Below are 19,912 nucleotides of genomic sequence, written 5' to 3'. Positions count from 1 at the left end.
TCCCGCGGAGGCGGCCAATGGGCTGCCGCGGATGCCCCTGTCAGAGCGCTCGGCGCGCTGGGATTGGTGCAGCGGCCTCAAGCCATCTCGAGCCCACCGGGGAGCAGCCAACCTGGCCACTGGGCAGCGGGAGCAGGGGCGGGACCCCGGCGCAAAGGCGGGGTTTCCGGGCGGGTCGGGCCGCCTCCGGGGCGGGCCCTTAGGAAGCCCCCGAGGGGCGGGCGGCGAGCTCCCTCCCAGGGGCGTGGCTACAGGATAAGCCCCTTGGCTCCCGCTCGCCCATGGGACCGAGCAAACCGGCTTCGTTCGGCCTTTGAGTCGCTGCCCAGTTCCCGGCCCTTTCTCTCGGTCCCCGGTGCCGGGGGTCCCAGCTCGGCGGCTCCGCCTTTCGATGCCAACGCCCCCTGAGGGCCGGAAACTGGTCTTCCCCGAGCCCGGCTAAAGAGATGCTTTTAAATTCAGTGTTAAGGCGAGGGTAGGGCACAGTTCAACCCCCTCCCCTCCCCTCCCCCCCAGCACCTGGGGTTTAAATGGACTTCACACCCGTAGGCGGACTTCAGCCGCTCCAGACACGTGACCGCGCCCCGCTCAAGTCACGTGGGCCACACCTGGCGGGGAAGGGGACCCTGGTGACCGGACTTGGTCTAATTCACATGGGGGGGAGGGGCCGCCCGGAAAGCCTGGCCGGACCCTCCGTCTCGCCGGGGGGGGGGGGGGGGGGCGGAGGCGGCCCCGCATCGGGAGCCCGGGACCTCGGGGTGGAACGGCCGGGCCTGGCGCCCGGCCTGGAGTAGTCTCCGGGGGCGGGGCGGGGCGGGGGGCCGGGCGCCGCGCCGGGCCGGGGAGGCGCGCAGGGGAGGGCAGGAAGCTCCCGGCGCAGGCCAATCCGGGAGAGCCGAGGATCCCCCGCAGCCTCTGGGGCCCGCCGCGTTCCATCCCCGCGTCGCGCCGCGCTCGGAGCCCGGAAGGGGGAAGGCCGCCGCCGGCCCCTGCCGTTGCCCTTGCCCTTGCCCCGGCGCGGCTCGGAGGAAGGACGGCCCGCCTGGCGGCCCCGGGGCGGCAGGCATGGGCCGGAAGGTGACAGTGGCCACCTGCTCGCTTAACCAGTGGGCCCTGGACTTCGAGGGCAATTTGCGGAGGATTTTGAGGAGTGAGTACGGGGGAAGCGCCCCCTCCCTGCAGGCTCGGGCCGGGGGCGTCGGCCCGGGGCCCAAAGGGGCGGGCACGAGCGGCCCCGCCGGCCGGGCCGTCTGAGCCTCCGCGGGGGGCGAGTCCCGGGCACCACAGCCCAGCACCGGGCAGCCAGAAAACCCGTTCGCGCACGCGCGCGTCCTTCTCGCGCCTCCCACGTGCCGGGCCGGCCTCGTTCTCCCGGCCCCCCCAGCCTGGGGCGTCTCCGAGAGTGCTCTGGGCCGCAGCCGGGCGCCCGGGGGAAAGGCCCCGCCCCCCGTGGGTCCCGGGCCTCGGTGGCTCTTCTGGGATCCCTTCAAAGTTTCCTGAGCTGTGTCGGTAATTCTTCCTTGGCCCTTCCCCGAGGGCAGCAGCCAGCGCGTGCGCGCTGCAGCCCGGGGCTCCCGGACCGGAGCTTTCCCAGCCGCTCCGGCCAGGCCCCCCGCAAAGGCTCCCGGGGGGGGGGGGGGGGGGGGGGCTGCTCCTTCCCCAGCGCCTCTGGGCCCAGAACCCGGCGCAGGCACGTGGGACTGGCAGCCCCGGGCACTTAGATAAGGGCCGCACAAAGGCCGGGAGGATTTTATCAGCTCCTGCCCATTCACCTCCTCGTATGTTATCGGCGGCCTCTGTCAACAAGCGGCCTCTGCCAACAAGCGGCCTCTGTCAACAGGCGGCCTCTGTCAACAGGCGGCTGCTTTGGCTTTTCTCATTTCCGTAAAGCCTAAGGTTGGGTGGCAGATGAGTATCTGGGTCTCGGGTGCAGCCTGAGGCTGGTGTGCGGTGCCACCCGAGCCGGGAGCGGGCCCTTCTCCCCCCGCCGCCCCTCCACAGCCCTGGCTGCCCGACCCGCCCCTCTCCCAGCGTCCTTTGCACATCAGCAGCAGGGGGCACTCATGCGGCCCAGGCAGCCGCTGCTCCGAGGCTCCCCTGGGAAACCTGTGCCCGCTCCCTGCGAGGGGAAGGAGGTCGGGAAACGCCAGAATCTCTGGTGCTTGCCGGTCACTCTCCCGCGGCCAGAGGCCCAGCACCCATCTCCCTTGCTGTGCAGTCCCCTAGGCCAGAGAGGTGCCCAAAGGGTTAGGGTCCGGCCCGGATCACAGCCCCCGTGTCACCCGGCAGTTTGCAGGCCCCTGAGGAGGGCTCTGCCCTGTGCTGAGAAGTCGGGACTAGAATTTGAACCTGTCGGGTCACTCATCACCTCCCTGAGCCTCAGTTTCCCTGTCTGAAAATGGGGATGGCGACAAAAGCACTAAAAGTACTTTGCAAACTTGAGAGCTCTGTGTATTTGGGACGTCTTCTTGTTGCTAAAGAATAAAACTTAGAAGCTGTTACTGCTGGCCTAGTATTGCTTCCCCACGGGTAACCCTGACCCTAAGACTGGCTTCTGATTTCAGTGGGATGAGGAGCTCCTGGCTGGTTGTTGGGGGTCTGCCCCAGGAGAAGAGTAGGAAGTCCTAAAATAGCTGCCCTTTTAAGTAATAATGACAAATGTCTACATTTATATTGTACTTACTATGTGCCCGGTACTATGTGAAACGCTTTAATAATAATAAAAATCTATCATTTATATAAGCACCCACTGTGTGTCAGGAATTGTACAAAGCACTTTTAGATAATAATGATCGCAATAATAGCTGACATTTATATAGCACCTATTGTGTGCCAGGAACTATATGTCACTTTATTAACAATGACAATATACATTCCCTACTATGTGCCAAACAGTGTATTAAAATACTTATACTTATATAATGTATTGTATACTTGCATATATTTATATAGCATCTACTATATGGCATTGTGAGCACTTTAAAATAATAATAATAAACATCCAATATTTGTATTGTGCCTGCTATGGGCCATTAAATAATAATGAACAATAGCTCACATTTATATAGCACTTGCTCTGGGCCAGGAACTCTGTGAAAAACTTTTTATTAATAATAAAAAGTAATCGCTAACATGTGCATAGCACCTACTATGTGCAAGGCATTTTAAAATAATAATAAGAACCACCTAACATTTATCTGTGCCGGGCACTAGATAAGCACTTTTAACGGTGGTGTGGATAATACATAATAAGTGACATTTGTGTAGCCCCTACTATGTGCCAAGCACAGTGTGAAGCACTTTTATTAATAAGAGTGATAAGGGTAATGAGCACATAAAGCTGTGCTTTACAATTATTATCTCACTTGATTCTTATGACAATGCTACAGGGAGGTCGCTACTCGGCGCCCTCACTGTCTAATAGGATGTCGTCTAAGACCTGATGATTACGCATTATCTAGCATGTAAGTTCGTAAATGTTCTAGATCGACATAAAGTGTACCCATGTACACCTATGTTGTGGACACAGGCATCCACGCTCCGAGCCTCTCCCGGTGACTAGCCTGGATGTGGCCCCGAGTCTGGAGCCCGTTGAGTTTAGTTGAATGATGATGCTATTAAGAAGCGGGGCCTTCGTTGTGGTCCTCGAGGGACAAGTGAGGTTGATGCTTCTCTCATTTTTTTCTTCTCTTGCACGTTTGTAACAGGCATTGAAATTGCCAGAAACAAAGGTGCAAAGTACCGGCTCGGACCAGAGCTCGAAATATGGTAAGCACTCTCGGCTTGAGAAACAGAAGGAATACTCTGCTACCTCTACTCCGGGACATTTTTCTCCACAGACCATTAGTGAGCACTTGGTGTATGCCAGGTGGACTGGAGATTTGAGATAAAACCCAACATTTCCTGTCTTAAAGGGAGTTCTGCTGGGGGGTTACCTAGAGAAATGAATACAAACTGAGGCAGGAGGATGGTTGGGAAGAGCCCCCTTAAGTTGAGCTGAGCTTTGAAGGAAGAATAAAGGCTCTGGGAGGCAGAGGTGGGGAGGGAAAGCGTCCCTGGGATTGGGGAAGGGGATTTGGAGCCTTGTGTTTGGGGAACATGAGCTGGCCACTTTGGGACAAAGAACGGGCTCCATTCAGGAGTGGCAGAAAGGCTATGGCGGTTGAGGAGGCATTAATCTGAGACTGCTGAATCACTTCTTATTAATAATAATAATAAGCATGCATACAGCACCTACTGTGTGCACCATTTCCCAATTGAATTGGGAACTGTTGAATTGAACAGGAGCTGTTCTGTTATGAATACTGCAGACAGGAAGATGGCAGCTCCAAGGAAGGAAGGCTTTCCTGAGGGGGGATCTTAAATCAGAGGCCAAACAAACTCCTGCAGGGGGCATTGGACACGGGGAGGGGAGGAGGGATTTCTACAGTTGCATCCAATTGTGAGACTAGGGGATTCAGTGCCTTCTTAATTTTTCCGGATCCCTTTGGGAAGGGAATAAATTGGTGTGGTTGCCACAGTGCCAAACTCATAGTCAGGAAGACCTGAATTATTTCAATTCTGCTTCACTAGCTTTGTGACTTTAGGCAAGTCACTTAATCTCTTCCTGCCTCAGTTTCCTCATATGTAAAATGAGAATAATAGCAGAGTTGTCAGAATCAAATGAACTAATACTTTTAAAGCTCTTTGCAAACCCTAAAGTACTATCTGGATAATGAATTAAGATTTATTGAGGACTTCCTCTATGCAAAGCACTGGGCTAGGGCTGGAGCTGGGTTCCAGCAGGAGACCCCTTCTAATGGGGGAAATGCCTTGTAAGTGCCTTGTAAGGCCACCTGCCTTCTCATTGGCTGGGGGAGGAAGAGAATTGGAACTGAAATTATATATTGTTTTAAATCAAAATATAAAACAAACTCTCCCTCTAACCTCAACCTCTCCATTCGTTGGGACTCCCTTCTATCCTCCCTCATTGTTCCCATGCTGCCCTTGTTGGGGCTCAGGGACCTCATTTTTTCATTTCAGTCCTGTTTGTGGCTAATCTGTGGCAGGGCTGGGACCGATAGGCCTCTCCCTCCCGGAAGTGACCCCTGAGGGACCCCCGAGTTTGTAAAAGAAACATTCTCTGGGATTCCCAGGGAGGGCCCCATCCTCCACCCTGGCTGGCCCCCACCCTGCCTGGCCGAGGCTGCCCTAATGTGTTTTTCTCCCTGCAGCGGCTATGGCTGTTGGGATCACTACTTCGAATCTGACACCATTTTGCATTCGTACCAAGTCTTGGCCCAGCTTCTGGTGGCTCCCGTCGCCCAAAACATCATCTGTGACGTCGGGATGTAAGTGTCACCCGCACTGGGGGTGGAGTAAGTTCAGAAAACCCAGCGGCCTCTGGTGGAGCCGATGGCAGAACACGTGCTTCTGGGCCCAGGGCTTGCTGGGACAGAAGATTATATGGTCCTCCCTGTCCGAGATCTAGAAGGTGGAAGTCAGTGACGGCTAGTTATCCCCCATGTGGGGTTAGCCCAGTAGGGGAGGGAGACCACAGAAGGGAAGAGCAAACTACTCTGGTGTCTTTGCCCCAAAGCCCTAAATGGGGTCACAAGCGCAGACCCCTCTGAGCAGTGACTAATCCCCAGTGGAAGTCTCGATTTCCCGGATTACCGGGAGGTAGGAGAAGGGTGTCCCTAAGCAGGATAAACCCGGGGCAGCCTCTGGTGTCCTGCGGGGCAGGCGGGTGACATCAGTTCTACAGAATCCAGCCCTGTGTTTTAAAATGGACCTAGGAGCTCCCAGAAGGAAAAAGCCCCTGGGACCCCACTCCTTTTCCGGGCCGGACGCTGCTTTTCTACGTGGGGTGGGGGTTCTCCCCCCAGGCTCTGACTCTCTTCTCTTCACTCTGCTCAGGCCCGTGATGCACCGCAACGTTCGCTACAACTGCCGAGTGATCTTTCTCAATGGGTAGGCTTCCTGGCCGGGGCCGCGCATTGGGAGCCACCGGGTTTTCAGTTTCTCTTATCCACATGGCGAGAGGTGGCTCACCTTGTACCGTGGCCTTGGGCCTTTGAAGCAGCCGCTGGTCTCGCAGACAGACTGAAGCACCGGGGCCTGTTGCTGTTTGACGTGTCCTTGGCTAACTCCTTGAGGCTGGGGTGGGGGGGGGGGAATGCTTGGGGGACGGGCTGCATCTAGATGGGGCCTTTTGGGGGGTCCGAGCCCCACCTGCTTGGGGGTTCTCAGTTCTGTAAGGAGGAAGTTGGTCACTGGGGGTTGCCAGCTTTCTGTGTCCCAGGAGCTCTTTGAGGGAGCTCCAGCCAGATGAGTGGCCAGTCCCACATGGCAGATGACTCTCTGTGGAAGGGGCAGGAAAGGCTTCCGACTGGCTCTCACCTTTCCTGCTGGACGGATGAGGAGCGGGGGGCCCAGCGAGGGAGAGGGCCCAGGATCGGCTCAGGTTCCCCTCAGCCACCCTTTCCTTCAAGGGCTTGTGGCTACCTTGCCACCCTCTCAGCCCTCTCAGCCACCAACCCTTGTCCATCTCTGCTTTGTAGAAAAATCCTGCTGATTCGCCCCAAAATGGTGCTGGCCAACGAAGGCAACTACCAAGAGATGCGTTGGTTTGCTCCGTGGCAGAAGAGCCGGTAAGCTCAGGGGCCCTGCTGTGCTCGCAGCATCCCAGTGCCGGGGGGGTTCTCTGAGAGAGCCCCGCCCCCCTCAGCTCTGTCTTCTCCTGCCATCCCATTGTCTGGGCCCCATGCTGGGGAGGCCCTGGCGCCCTCTCTGCCTCCCTTCCCCATCCCTGACCTGAGGGCTCGGACCCCGCGGCCTCTGAAGCACCCACCAGATCTCAGTCCCTTCTTTGGAGTGTAAGCCCCGGGAGTTCGGGGCACATTCACTCCTGGTTGGGGCCTCCTGAGTGTCCAGGGCTTTGGACACTCTTCTTCCTATGCCTTTTCCCCCCTCTGGGGCTTTGTCCCTCCCCGCCCCCAGTCTGTGCCAGAACATACTCCCTCGAAGGGCAGGACTGGCCGACTGTAGCCCCGGCGGTACCTTGGTCAGGACTGTTCTGGTGACCGTGGACAATTTGGCACTTAAAAACCGTTTTCTGTTTATTTTTAAAACAATGGTTTGTAGCTGCTTTTGGTCACACAAACATCCCGGTCCTCTTGTCCTTCCCCCATAATCCCCCCCTTGCAGGTTCACTTTGGGGCAGAGTGGCCCCTTTTTCTAAGCCCTCCTCTCTTGCTGCTGTCTCCTTCACAGGAAAGCCGAGGACCATTTTCTCCCACGGATGATCCAGGAGCTGACCAAGCAGGTGACCTCTGGGGCAAGGAGCAGGCTCCATCCTTGGGTTTCTGGGGGTGGTGGAGGGAGGGGGCAGCGCGGATGAGCCAGCAGCCATCCCAGAGCTCGCGTGGTGTGAGCAGCCCCTGGCTGGGCTCCTCAAGGGAGGGCCAGCAAGGCTGGCTCTGGGCATGGCGGCTTGGCTGCCCTGGGGTCCAGTCGTGCTTTGTGGCTCTCCAGGGGGTGCTCTGGGGAGGACCTAAACCTTGGAGCACCTGCCTGTTGGGGGCACCTCCACCCTGACCTGAAGCCTGGGCAGCAGGAACCCCCGGAGGGGCAGCCGTCCCCGCAGTGTCCACGGGGGCTCCGTGTGGCGGGAGAGGCCGAAGCCCCGATTCCCTGCAAGGGCCGCTCCCTAAGGGCACGTTTCCCTCTCTTACAGGAGCTGGTCCCCTTCGGGGATTTAGTGCTGGCCACCAAAGACACCTGCATCGGCACGGAAATCTGTGAGGAGCTCTGGACGCCCCACAGGTAATCCTGCCCCGCTGCCCTGAGGAGGAGCCAGGGAACCTCCTGGGACCAAGGAAGGCGCTGGGCAGAGATGCCTGCCCGCTCAGTGCTCTGCCTGCTTTGCACTCTGCCCGCTCACCGCTCTGCCCACTCTACCGCTCTGCATTCTGCCCTTCTGCCCGCTCAGTGCTCTCCCTGCTCTGCGTTCTGCCCGCTCACTGTTCTGCCCACTGATCTTTTCTTTAGCCCCCACATTGATATGGGCCTGGACGGAGTGGAAATCTTCACCAATTCCTCGGGGAGCCACCACGTGCTGCGGAAGGCCCACACCAGAGTGGAGCTGGTGAACCTGGCCACCCTGAAGGTGGGTCCCATGTGCCCCAGCGTCTGGTTAGAGGGTCTCCCGTCCGGGAGGATGCCATGAGCATGTGGGGTGATGAGATCTGGCCCCTCCGGCCTCCTCTTCTGCCAAGTGAAGGCCCCCCTCTCCTCCTGCCTCCTGCCTCCTGCTGTTGGGAAAAGGGGAAGCCCAGGGTGCCCCAGAAATGGGAGCATGGGGGCCGGCCCCTCTTGTTCTAAAGCAGTCTTTGCCATTCCCTCTCTGCCCTGGAATTGAGCTTTTTGGAAGGGAATCGCGTGTGGGTGACGGGTCGGCCGCCTTACCCGACTCTGGGAAATCACTTTGTAAGCCCTGCCCGGGCCTCTGAGCGCCTCCTCTGGGATCCCAGAAGGGGCCCTTCACCCTGTGTGTCGCACTGAAATCTCGCCATTGCCTCCAGCATTCCCACGTGCCCCGTCCCATGCCGGGGGCCGGGGTGCCAAGGACAAAGCCGGCTTTCCCTCTGGCCAGCAGAAGGGCCAGCTTGGGGGCAGCGGGACTCCTCTCCGGCAGCCGTTAATGAGTCACTGCTGGGGATGCGCGAGCCGAGGGGCACCGAGAGCCCAGTCTGGGTCTCCCGGACCAGGAGGACATCAGCCCCAGAAGCACCTTGGCGTCCTCAGGCCACCCACCATGTTTGTCTTTCCCAGAACGGCGGGATCTATCTCCTGGCCAATCAGAAGGGCTGTGATGGCGATCGGCTCTACTACGACGGGTGCTCCATGATCTCTGTGAACGGCTCCACCGTTGCCCAAGGAGCCCAGTTCTCCCTGGATGATGTGGTGAGGCGTGTGGAGCGGGGGGTGCCAGTCCCGCCCTTCTCCCCCCGGGCCATTCGTTCCTCCAGTGTTGACCTGACATTTGTCCATTGGGGGAGCACGTCTCCCTCCTCAGCCCCATCAGGGCTGTGTCAGGAAAGTGGTCCCTGTCCTTATGCGCTCGTTCCCTTGTTCAGTTTAAAAGTGTGGGAGACATCGACACGAGGGGTGGGAGGCTTCAAGGAGAATCACAGCAAGAGAAGTAGGCAGGAAACCAGGGGGGGCTTCCGGAGACGGCGGCCTCTCTGTGGGGCTGGAGTCAGGCTGGAGATGAGGACAGACCCCAGGCGCTGCCGGAGCGGGATGTCGGCAAGGCTGCGGAGCCACCTACAAGTTGCATCTTTAGGGAAAGCAGCAGTGAAATAGGGAGGGCCCAGGGTGGCCGCCACGGGAGAAGGGCTGGAAGGGGCCAGCAGAGAATCCCCAGCAGGAGATGAACAGACTCTGGCCCTAGCATGACAAAACCACCCCATCGCTCGGGGCAGTCTTCGGAACCAGCCCTCCCCGCGCTTGGTCTCAAGTCCTTTGAGTCCAGGCTGTGGCTTTGCCTGTTCCCAGGAGTTCCCATGAGCTCTCTGAGCCACGATTTCCCCACAATTTCTAGAGTAGGGCGCAGGGTGGCCCGCTCCCCTGGGGTTCTGTGAGGGAAGCCCGTGGGACGGCGCAGGGAGCCGTGGCCGCCGTGGAACGGGTGAGACCCGGGCTCTTGCCTCCCGCCGTTTCCTCACACAGGAGGTCCTCACGGCCACAGTCGACCTGGAGGACGTCCGAACCTTCAGAGCAGAGATTTCTTCACGGAACTTGATGGTGAGTGTGGGGGAGGAGCATCTGGTCAGTGGGGGACCCAGCACTGGTCTGTGTGGCCCCCGACTCACGTGCGTTCCCTACCCCTTTGAGCCTCCGTCCCCTCATCGGGGAGGGCAGTGGCTCTGCTGCTTCTGTCCTGTCACTAGGCAACGGTTTGGGTCAGAGACCTATCCTGGGGGCAGGGTCCCTCTCCAGGCTCCTCTGGGCACTGCCCGAGCAGCCGAGCCCGTCGTTTCTCCCACCAGGCCAGCAAAGTGGTGCCCTACACTCGCGTCAAGGTCGACTTTGCCCTCTCGTGCCACGACGACGTGCTGGTCTCCACCTCGGAGCCAATCCAGTGGCAGTTTCACAGTATTGGGGAGGAAATCAGGTGGGTGTCGGTGCCCTAAATCTAGGCCATCGGGTCGCCCATTCAGGTTCTCAGTGCACGAGCTGCAGCCACTGCCCCCAGGGATCCAGGGGTCTAGGCTCAGGCTCGTCTGGCCAGCCCAACACAGGCCCGCCCCGGACCTGACTCGGCTCTGGTTTGTGGGGCCGGACCTCGTGTCACCATCCACGGCTTTGGACTCAGTCCGTTGTCCTTGCCTCTGAAGCCTTATTATTACTTCTTATTAAGAATATTTTTCCCCTCCCTCTCTGGGCCTCAGTTGGTACCTCCTATACAACATGTACCATCCATCCAAGGATGGAGGGACATGGTAACGGACTAGGTGGATAAATGAGGGGTAGAGCCGATACATAAATAGTGGACGGCTGGATCACAGGTAACCAGATACACGCACAACAGATCCCTGATTCCCAGAGCCCGAGGTGGGTCACAGCAGCCCAAGAACAAGCTCTTGGCAGCCTCCTGGCTCCTGGAAAAAGCCAGGCCCCCCAGAGGGCTCATCTGAACCCTCTCTCTCTGCTTCCTTGGCAGCCTTGGCCCTGCGTGTTGGCTCTGGGACTACCTCAGGCGCAGTCAGCAGGTGAGATGTCTGGGTCCCTCTGGATCTGTGTGTGTGTGTGTGTGGGACTGTAAAACCTAGAAATGGGCTCTGTCTACAGGGTTCTGTTGGGTGCTTGGTGCCGCCTTGTTCTGGCCTGTGGGGATGAGGACGTCCCTGGGGCTGGCTTATCTGGCCCACGGGCAGCCCTCCGGGGCCCCCTGCCCCTGGCCTTCCCACTGCGTTCCTCTGCCAGATCATCTCTGAGCTGGGAGGAGCCTCCGAGACCACTGGGCCCCAGATGCACCCGAATCCCCTTCCCAGTGAAGTGGGGGCTGGGATGTCTCTGATGGGGAGGATCCCCAGGCCTCCCTGGGGTAGCTCTTAAAGACCGAGTCAGTTCTGCAGGATGAACCCCTTCAGCTGATCCCCGCATGAGACACTTTGTCACATGCTTTATCAAAGACAGCTCAGAAAATGTCTAAAGAACTGGGGAGGAAGGAAAGGGGCTTAATGTGTAATCATCTGATCCTGCTGACGTCTCCCCGGCTTTTTGTCATCCTCTTCTGCACCTTCACCAATGTGGGCTATGTAACTGCACCCCATTGGCCCAGCAATGCCTCTACTAGGTCTCCCTCCCAAAGGGATGAGAAAAAGGGGAGAGGATCGTTTGTACACAGATATTTACAGGAGCTCTTTGTGTGGTGGCAAGGAATCAAAAATTGGGGGGCGGATCGATTGGGAAATGGCCAAACAAGTTGTAGTTTGTGGTTGTGATGAAATGTTGCTGTGCTATAAACAATGAGCAGCACGCTCGAGGGAAAACCTAGGAAGGCTTAGATAAACTGACGCAAAGTGAAGTGAGCAGAGCCGGGAGGATACCGTACAACAGTATTGTAGCAATGGTCCATTGTGAATGACTTGGCCGTTCCAATAAAGTGATCCAAGAGATTTCTGAAAGGCCCCTCATGAAAAACACTGTCCACCTCTGAGGAAGAATTCATGGAGACTGAATGCGATCAAAGCAGATCTTTGTTGGGAACCTGGAACTTTGCTTTACCTCTGCCAGACCTTTTCTTCTCTTCTTGTGAGAGGATGATGGTAATTCAATTGCTGTTCTCTCGGAGAATTGAGAGCTTTTCATGAGTAGGATCCTCCCAGAGTTCCTTCGGTAACCTTCGGGGAAGGAAGGGGAGAAGAGACCCAGTAGTTAGGGTAAATGGGCCAACACATCAAAGGGCTGAGCCAGGAGGCTGATGAGAGACTTAAAGGCCTGTTCTGACCACAGTCCTCTTCTCTGTTTGAAAGTTTGCCTCCGTGACATCACACGAGAGTCAACACCTGCTATAGTGCTAAAGTCATTAATATTAATCATTAATTTTAATTAATATTAGTGATTAATATTAATTAAAAATAATTACATGTCTAAGTGCATCGTAAGGAGCTCCAAGAGCCTCCACAGCTAGGGACCTCCGAAGGAGCCTTTGCTGACACAGGTGTTGCTTGTGGACTGGGAATGAGATAAATTGGGGGCAGAGGGAAGAGGAGAGAGGTCAGAGCATGCAACGGCCTCTCAGTCCCCTTGAATCATCATCATCCTCTCACAAGAGGAGAAGAAAAGGTCTGCCAGAGAGAAAGCAAAGTTCCAACAGATTTTTAAACTTTTTCATGTTCTCTGTGTTTTCTTTTACAATGTGACTAATACAGAAATAGGTTCTGTATGAATGACTTCAATGTGTCATCAATATAAAATTTCTTGTCTTCTTAAAAAGAGGAGGGAGATGGAAGAGGAAGAAAATGTGGAAGTCACAATTTAGAAAAATAAGTTATTTTTTATTTTTTACAGATAGCTGGGAAATATATAATGAAAGAAAGAAATAGAACTTAAAATACTAATATAATATGTTGTTGAAATTTGCCAGGAGTTAAAGTGACAGATGTATAATGCCAGTCTCTTCCTTTGTAAAAAATCAGGCAATGTGCCCTTTCCCAGTCCTTCTCTCTCCTTGACCCTTCAGAGAGCATTACAAGCTTTGAGGGGGATGGGGAGGGAGCAGGTTTTTCATCATGTGTACAGGGCCGCCCCGTCCCCCCGGGGGAATCGCGTTGCAGCCTCTGAGCCCGGATGGGGAGGCTGCTGTCCGCATGCACTTTGGTGGGGAGGAACGTGCTTTTCTCGGGCTCTTTTCTCAGGCTCCTCTCTGACCTTCTCTTTCAAGTCCGGCTTTTTCCTCCCTCTCAGTGGAGGGCTGGACAGCTCTGCAGTTGCCTGTATGGTGTACTCCATGTGCCGCCAGGTCTGCCAGGCCGTGAGTAATGGAAGTAAGTGGTAGGGACGCTCTGGGCTCCCCGGGGGCCTCTCCCGAGCAGGCGGGTGCGCCGGGCCCTGCCTTGGTCACTCTAAATGGGGAGGTACTAGTGCCCCGCCCACAGGGCTGCTGCTGGAGCCACCAGGGGGCACAGAGGCTTGGAGTTAGGAAGACTCAGATCCCCCAGGTTCAAATCCCACCTCAGGTACTTCCTAGTTGGGTGGCCCTGGATAAGTCATTTTACCCTGATGGCCTCAGTTTCCTCATCTGTAAAATGAACTGGAGTAGGAAATGGCCAATCCCTGCCAAGAAAAGCCCAGATGGGGTCACGAAGGCGGACGTGACTGAAACGGTATCAGAAGCCAGGGCCGTTGTCATGATGGACACACGTGTCCAGGGCCATGCAGACCCTCCTGTACATGCGGGCTCTCATTCTCCCACCCTGGGACTTCCATCCTGCCCCCAGTCTGTGCTTGTGTATAATTGTGAGCATGTGTATGTATGTGTGTATATGCGAGGGATCGTGTGCTTGTGGGCGACTCTACATGTATCCTGTAATCGCGTGTCGGTAATCGTGTGATTGCGTGGTGTATGTGACCGCGTGCGGGGCGTGCAGAGGCGCATGGACACGCGTGTGTGGACGCCATTCCTTTCAGACAAGTCTCTTTTCAGACAAGGAGGTGTTGGCCGACGTCCAGAGGATCTTGAACCGAGACGACGTCGTCCCCCAGGACCCCCAGAAGCTGTGCGGGCAGCTGCTGACCACGTGCTACATGGCGTCGCAGAATTCCTCCCAGGACACCTACAACCGGGCCCAGGAGCTGGCCGAGCAGATCGGGAGGTAGCGGTCCCAGGGGCGGGGCTGGGGTGGGCTGTATCCCATGGGCGTGTGTGTGTGTGTGTGTGTGTGTGTGTGTGTGTGTGTGTGTGTGTGAAACATGGCTCCCAGGGGACTTTTGGAGACATCCCCGCGGGAGAGAGACTCTCCCTAGGCTGCGGCTCCTTGTCTCCTGGGCCAGTGACTTTCCCAAGCTGCTTCCTTTGGTGCAGAGGAGGCTGCTGGGAGTCGGGAGGACAGACGCCCTTGCCAGGCTGCTGCGCCTCTGGGAAGGGAGGGGGCCCTTTGCAGCAGGGGCGGCTGCCCAGTGGTCTGGGGCCCGATCCGTGGGCGGTCAGTGCTCCCTGACGCGGCCTCCTCCCGGCAGTTACCACATCAACCTCAACATAGACGGGGTGGTCAAGGCTATCGTGGAGATCTTCCGCCTGGTGACCGGCAAGATGCCACAGTTCTTGGTCCACGGCGGAAGCAGCCGCGAGAACCTGGCCATGCAGAGTGTGCAGGTGGGTCCCTCCCGGCCTCGGGCTGCTTCCTGCAGGGGGGTCAGGCCGGCGGAGGCCCGGCGACGCTCCCTATGGGAGTCCCACCGAAACCCCCTCCCCAGGCTTCCTTGGGGCCGATTCTGGTGGTTATCAAAACCTTCTGTAAGAGGGGCTTATGACACCCACAGTGCCAGCTGGTGCGGCTGCTGTGCCGTATGGTGTGTGCCAGGGGACCATGGCTGGGCCGGCATACAGCAGGTGGTTAATAGGGTTCAGATGAGATGAGGGCAGATTTTTAAGCCCCTCCCTGATATCGGTCACCGTTTATCACAGTTACTTGTCACGGTCACCCCCCCATCAGTGGCCATCCCGCTCATCTTCGCTGCTTGACAGGTCCAGCCAGACCTTCCCCTTGTCCAGGAAGTCCCTCAGTTTCCTCCCGAGTCAAAGTGGACGCCGGGCACGGCGTAGGAGCCCACACTGCCCTCTGCTCGGAGGCTCAGAGCCCTCGGGCCATGGGCTCCCTTGTCCCCACGAGGGCCCCGGGCCATCCGGCGTCATGGCCAGGCCCGTGGCCGTGGGTTCGGGGTAAATCTCCAGGCGCTGGAGTAACAGCCCGGGATGATACTGTTAGTCGGCCAACGAGCGCTTATTAAGCCTTACTGTGTGCTAACCGATAGGGGTGCAAAAGGAAGCAAAGGCTGTTCCCTGCTCCCGGAGCACAGTCTGATGGGGTGACATTGGTCACTTTTTAAGTCCCACTGGGTGCGAGGATACAAATCTACTACAACCTTTGGGCAAACACAGCACCCGGCACCTAGTGGGGGCTTTAATACGTTTTTATTGATCGGGCGATTGATAGCGATGTTCCTCTCGACAAGATAAATTGGAGAAAATGAACTGAGAGGCCTTTGTACTGCCATGGGGGGGGGGAGAGAGGGGGGAGTCAGGAAGGACTTCCTGAGGTGAGATCGTGGCTGGGACTTGAATGAGGCCGGAGGACCTGGGGAAGGGGGGTGCAGAGACAAGGAGGTTTCTTGCCGGAGTCATTCTCGGCAGCAGTTTATACTACCACGAACACCCCCAGCTCGGCCGTGACCCTGTCCCGCAGGCTCACAGACCCTCAGTGTGGAGGGTGATGGGGCAGGTCTTGGGCCAAGGGCTCAGCCCTTTCCTTTGATAGAAGAGGAAACTGAGATCTCAGAAGGGAAGTGACTGGACAGTGGTCATTGACCCAGAGGCAGACCCATCAGCCATTGCAATAATCCAGATGGGGGGTGGCAGGGAGCAGCGCCGGAGAGAAGGGGCTGGCTCCGCACTCCAGATACCAGGGACAGCACATGCTCACTGTCCACCTCTCTGACCCTGACCCTCCCTCCTTCACCCCCTTCCCAGGGGCTGTAACTCTGGATGCCCACGGGCTCCTGCCAGGCTGCCGTGCCAGGGGGCACCCCAGATCCTGCAGCGTCTCCTGCTGAGCGCCTTCTGGGGGGCCCCTGAGCGGAGTAGGGGAGGAAGCTGGGCTGCCAAGGCAGGGGCTGCCCCAGATCCTACAGTGTCCCCTGCTGAACGCCTTCTGGGGGGCCCCTGAGCGGAGGAGGGGAGGAAGCCGGGCTGCTACGCCCCCTCTGGTTCCCTTTGTTTCACAGGCGCGAGTCCGGATGGTCTTCGCCTACCTCTTCGCTCAGCTGAGCTTCTGGTCCCGGGGCATGCGAGGGGGTCTCCTGGTGCTCGGCTCCACCAATGTGGATGAGAGGTAGGGACCAGAGGGTCCGAGATCCGCCAGGGAGGGAGCCACGGGCCCGGGCTGGGGCTCCGGGGCCGGGTCCGAGGGAGGAGCAGGCCAGGGGTAGGATGGGCTGGAGCCACTTCTGCATCAGGCCCCGCCGGGCCCGCCCCATTGTCCCCCCCATGAGTCTTTGCTCGCAGCCTCCGCGGTTACCTGACCAAGTACGACTGCTCCAGCGCAGACATCAACCCTATCGGCGGCATCAGCAAGACTGACCTCAAGACCTTTATCCAGTACTGCATTGAGCGCTTCCGTCTGCTCTCCCTGAGGAGGTGGGCGCTGCCCCCCCACCCTGGCCTTCGGGCCCTCCCGCAACCTGGGCCCTTCTGGACAAAAATCCCCCTCCCTTGGCCTGGCATTCAAGGCCTCCACACTTTAATAGTCTGGGAGCGATTAGTTGGTGTTTACTGTGTACCTTCCCTCTCTAATTAGCAGATAGGTTTGGAAGATGGGCCGCCCGCTTAGGACAGGTGGGCATGTAGGGTCCTCTGGTTCAAAGTGTTATTGGAGATGGGCCCCTAACAAGTGGGGGGGAGGCCAGGAAGGCTCTGGTGGAGAGCGTGGCCCCTGCGGTGAGCCCCAGCGGGGATCCAGGAGGAGGGAGGCAGGCATGGGCTAGAGGCCGAGGGGGCTTGGTAAGTTTGGTTCCCTTTCCCCTCCCCTCCCCTCAGAGGGACTCATGAGAGACACTCGGGGGGTCTGGAACCCTTGGCCGAAGCCGCCTGGATGGGATTACTTGGAGCTGGGAGGAAAAGCTTTTTGGGGGGTGGGGCTGGAGGAGCCATCAAGGCAGATCCCCCCGGGGGCTCCCTGCTCCTCAGTGCTCAGGACTGGGGGTGCTCCATCCCCCCCCTCCCGGGAGGAGAGAGACAGACGGGCTCCTTGTCTTGCAGCATCGTGTCGGCGCCGGCCACCGCCGAGCTGGAGCCCTTGGCCGAAGGGCAGGTGGTCCAGACCGATGAGGTACCGGGCTGGCAGAACCCTGGGCGGAGGGGCCTCCCTCTGGCGGAGGAGTCCGCTGTGAGCTTCCTGCCTCCCAGGAGGCCCCGGAGCCTCTGGGAGCCCGTCCCGCCTGCTGCCTGGGGAGCTGGTGCGGGCGGGGAGATGGGCTGGCAGGAGGGCCGAGTTTGAATCCTGTCTCAGATACGCCACTTAAATGCCCTGACTCAGTTTCCTTGCCTGTAAGATGGGGGTGGCCACAGCAGCCACCTGTGAGGGTTATTGTGAGGATGGAATAAGATGGCGGGTTTAAGGCCCCTGCAAACCTCGCCGCTCCCTCGTGCCTGTTCTCACTGACATCCTTACCAGTGGAGCCTCTGCAGAACGCTTCTTGTCCCGATTCGTGGCTGAGGGGCCCTGGACAAATCACTGGACCTTGCTGAGGCTCGGTTTCTCCCTCAGGAAAATGGGTCCATAATATTTAGTGACGAAGACCCTGAAAACGGGCTGCTCCAGGGGAGAAGCCGTGCTTTTGGCACAGAGGGGGATAGGAAATGACCCAGGGGTCCAAGGGCCGGGGGGACGATGTCTTGGGAGGATGCTGGGCCTCCCTTTCCTGGCCATCCTCCTCCCACTGTGAGGCTGTGCAGGCCCTCGGGCCCTTGGAGGCTTGTGTGGTTTGAGTTGGGATGTCCCCTTGCCACTTTGCTCCTCCCCCATGAGCCTTCCCAGCTCCCTCCTCCTACATGGGGCAGCCCCGGTCGGTGCCCCCTCCCCACTGGGACCCTGCGGCCAGCCCAGTGACCTGGGGACAGTCAGGCGGGCCCGTGGGGACGGTGAGTGGAGGCAGGATTTGAACGCAGGCCCTCTTCCTCCAAGCCCTTCCCCAGCCCGGCGAGCCTCCTCCTAAGCCCGGGGACTCCTTGTTCCTACAGGAAGATATGGGGATGACTTACAAGGAGCTGTCTGTCTTTGGGAGGCTGAGGAAGATGGGGAAGGCCGGGCCCTACAGCATGTTCTGCAAACTCATCAACATGTGGAAGGAGATCTGCACCCCCAGAGAGGTATCCCCCTCCCGGGGCCGCCCACCCACGCTCACTGGGCCAGACCCTGGTGACGCAGGGGCTCCAGGCTCCAAGCTCCTCTTCCACCCTGGGCTGGGGGGGCTGGGCTGGGAGACGGCGGAGCTCTCGGTGGGAGGGAAGGGCCCACCCATCCTGGGACCCCCGGCCTGGAATGGGCTGGGACTTCTCCCAGCCTTGGGCAGGGGTGCAGGGAGAGCAGGATCACTGTCCAGACCTATGGGTCTCCTGCCCCCCCCCCCCGGTGCCCCCTCCCCACTCGGAACTAATGCCCCTACCCGGGGCTTCCTCTCCCAGGTGGCCGAGAAGGTGAAACACTTTTTCCGGATGTACTCCCTGAACAGGCACAAAATGACCGTCCTCACGCCTTCCTACCACGCTGAGAACTACAGCCCGGATGACAACAGGTTCGACCTGAGGCCCTTCCTGTACCAGTCCAGCTGGCCCTGGCAGTTCCGCTGCATCGACCACCAGGTGAGGCCGTCCTGGAGGTTCCCGGGGGCTCGCGTCCATCTCTGCCCAGGGAGACTCTCCTTGCGGCCCTGGCCGCCAGTCGCCTCTTAGCCAGCAGGAAGCTGAGGCTCTCGGGGCAGAGCCGCCTTTCAGCCGGGGCCCAGCGTGGAGTTGCTCAGACTCCCCAACATGAGCTTTGGGGCCCCCCCCCCAGGCCATCCGGGGCCTCCGGGGCTGCGGGAGCTGCCAGGGCCGGCTTCCTGCTCCCCTCCCCCGGGCTTGACCCTGGCACTTATTCGGACCCCCGAGCGCATGGCCTGTGACCTTGTGGGGCCCGGGGCTTCCTGACCTTTAGCCTGGGAGCCCGGGTTCTGTTCCATGATGGCCCGAGCCGGGCTTGCCCAGGAAAGCCAGTGTGTTACTGCTCAGGACGTAGCAAGGCAGGGCACTGATTAATGAGAAGGTGAGGAAACCAACCCCCCGGAGCACCCCCCCCCCCCACCGTCAGTGTCTGGGGGAGGATTTGAACTCACTGTTGTTCAAGGGGAAGACAAGGCAGATGAGGAGAGCGTCCCTGAGGAGCCAGAGAAGGGAGGGCTTTCCAGAGTAGACCAAGGCGCTTCGATGTTGTCCAGGAGGGAATGGGGAGCCACACCTGGCTTTAGAGCAGGGGAGGGAGAAGTCTCCTCTGTGTCTGAGCAAAATTATTTTGTCAGCTGCATAAGCAGTGCACTAGATGCAGGGTCGCCAGAGGAGGGGGCTCCACATGTGCTGGCTGTAAGCCTCAGTTTGCTCATCTTTAAAATGGACTCACTAGCCCACCTGGCACCGTCTTCCCTCACTAGCCAGTGAGATAGCCTAGAACACCGTGTAAAAGTCGGCCGGACTCACTCACTGCGCTCTGTTGAGACTGCTGGCGGCGGCAGAGAGCTCGGGCGGAGCGGGGTCCCAGCCTGGGCTCCCCTTTCTAGCTTTCTCCCCTCCCCCCATCTTCTTCAGGTGATGAAGCTGGAAGGTGCCGAAGGGGATCAGGACTTTGAAGATCTGGTCTGATGGACCCTCTGGCTGTGTGGCTGTGACCCAGGCGCGGGCGCCTCCCCCTCCCCTGGGGTTTCTCCTCCTCCTCTCTCTGCCATTTTGGCTCACTCTGGTTGGCGCGACTCAGCTCAGCCTGCTCTGGCTTCAGTGGGTTCTGATCCTTTCCAAAAACTGTTTAAAATAAAAATGTTCTTCTGAGATCCGCGGGTGACATTTCTGGGCCCCGGGCGCCACTGCCTTCCAGCTGAGTACGGCGGGTGGTCACGC

The 19,912-nt window shown here is 58.6% G+C and overlaps 1 protein-coding gene across 5 annotated transcripts; it reads left to right on the top strand.

Annotated features, from left to right (window-relative positions):
- The first annotated feature begins 821 nt into the window (after positions 1–821).
- Positions 822–19,845, top strand: NADSYN1 (NAD synthetase 1). 5 transcript variants are annotated; one of them, XR_004230359.1, is made up of 21 exons: positions 822–1,150; positions 3,708–3,768; positions 5,214–5,330; positions 5,899–5,952; positions 6,543–6,632; positions 7,255–7,306; positions 7,718–7,806; positions 8,032–8,149; positions 8,815–8,946; positions 9,715–9,789; positions 10,035–10,159; positions 10,709–10,757; positions 12,935–13,037; positions 13,697–13,865; positions 14,230–14,365; positions 15,994–16,100; positions 16,274–16,405; positions 17,027–17,153; positions 18,008–18,136; positions 18,499–18,628; positions 19,607–19,845. XR_004230359.1 is itself a non-coding variant. In XM_031943394.1 (21 exons), the coding sequence occupies exons 1-21, from the start codon at positions 1,066–1,068 to the stop codon at positions 19,658–19,660; spliced, it is 2,145 nt and encodes a 714-aa protein (XP_031799254.1). In that variant the 5' UTR covers positions 823–1,065; the 3' UTR covers positions 19,661–19,845. The 5 variants fall into 5 exon arrangements, 4 of the variants coding, with proteins under 4 accessions (XP_031799254.1, XP_031799256.1, XP_031799253.1 ...); XM_031943394.1 differs by having other exon boundaries at positions 823–1,150; positions 16,310–16,405; positions 18,452–18,628; XM_031943396.1 differs by having other exon boundaries at positions 824–1,150; positions 16,310–16,405; positions 17,027–17,096; positions 18,452–18,628.
- Positions 19,846–19,912: the final 67 nt, after the last annotated feature.

This window comes from Sarcophilus harrisii, chromosome 6, assembly GCF_902635505.1.
Source record: "Sarcophilus harrisii chromosome 6, mSarHar1.11, whole genome shotgun sequence".
Lineage (NCBI taxonomy): Eukaryota > Metazoa > Chordata > Mammalia > Dasyuromorphia > Dasyuridae > Sarcophilus > Sarcophilus harrisii.
Note: the sequence above shows the minus strand (reverse complement) of the source record. Positions and strands in the feature narration are given on the sequence as shown.

Excerpts from the sequence above, each read along its gene's own strand:
- NADSYN1 (XM_031943393.1), top strand. The coding sequence starts at position 1,066 with ATGGGCCGGAAGGTGACAGTGGCCACCTGCTCGCTTAACCAGTGGGCC. Across the intron at positions 8,150-8,814 it reads TGAACCTGGCCACCCTGAAG|AACGGCGGGATCTATCTCCT; the intron begins GTGGGTCCCATG and ends TGTCTTTCCCAG. Across the intron at positions 16,406-17,026 it reads CGTCTGCTCTCCCTGAGGAG|CATCGTGTCGGCGCCGGCCA; the intron begins GTGGGCGCTGCC and ends CTTGTCTTGCAG.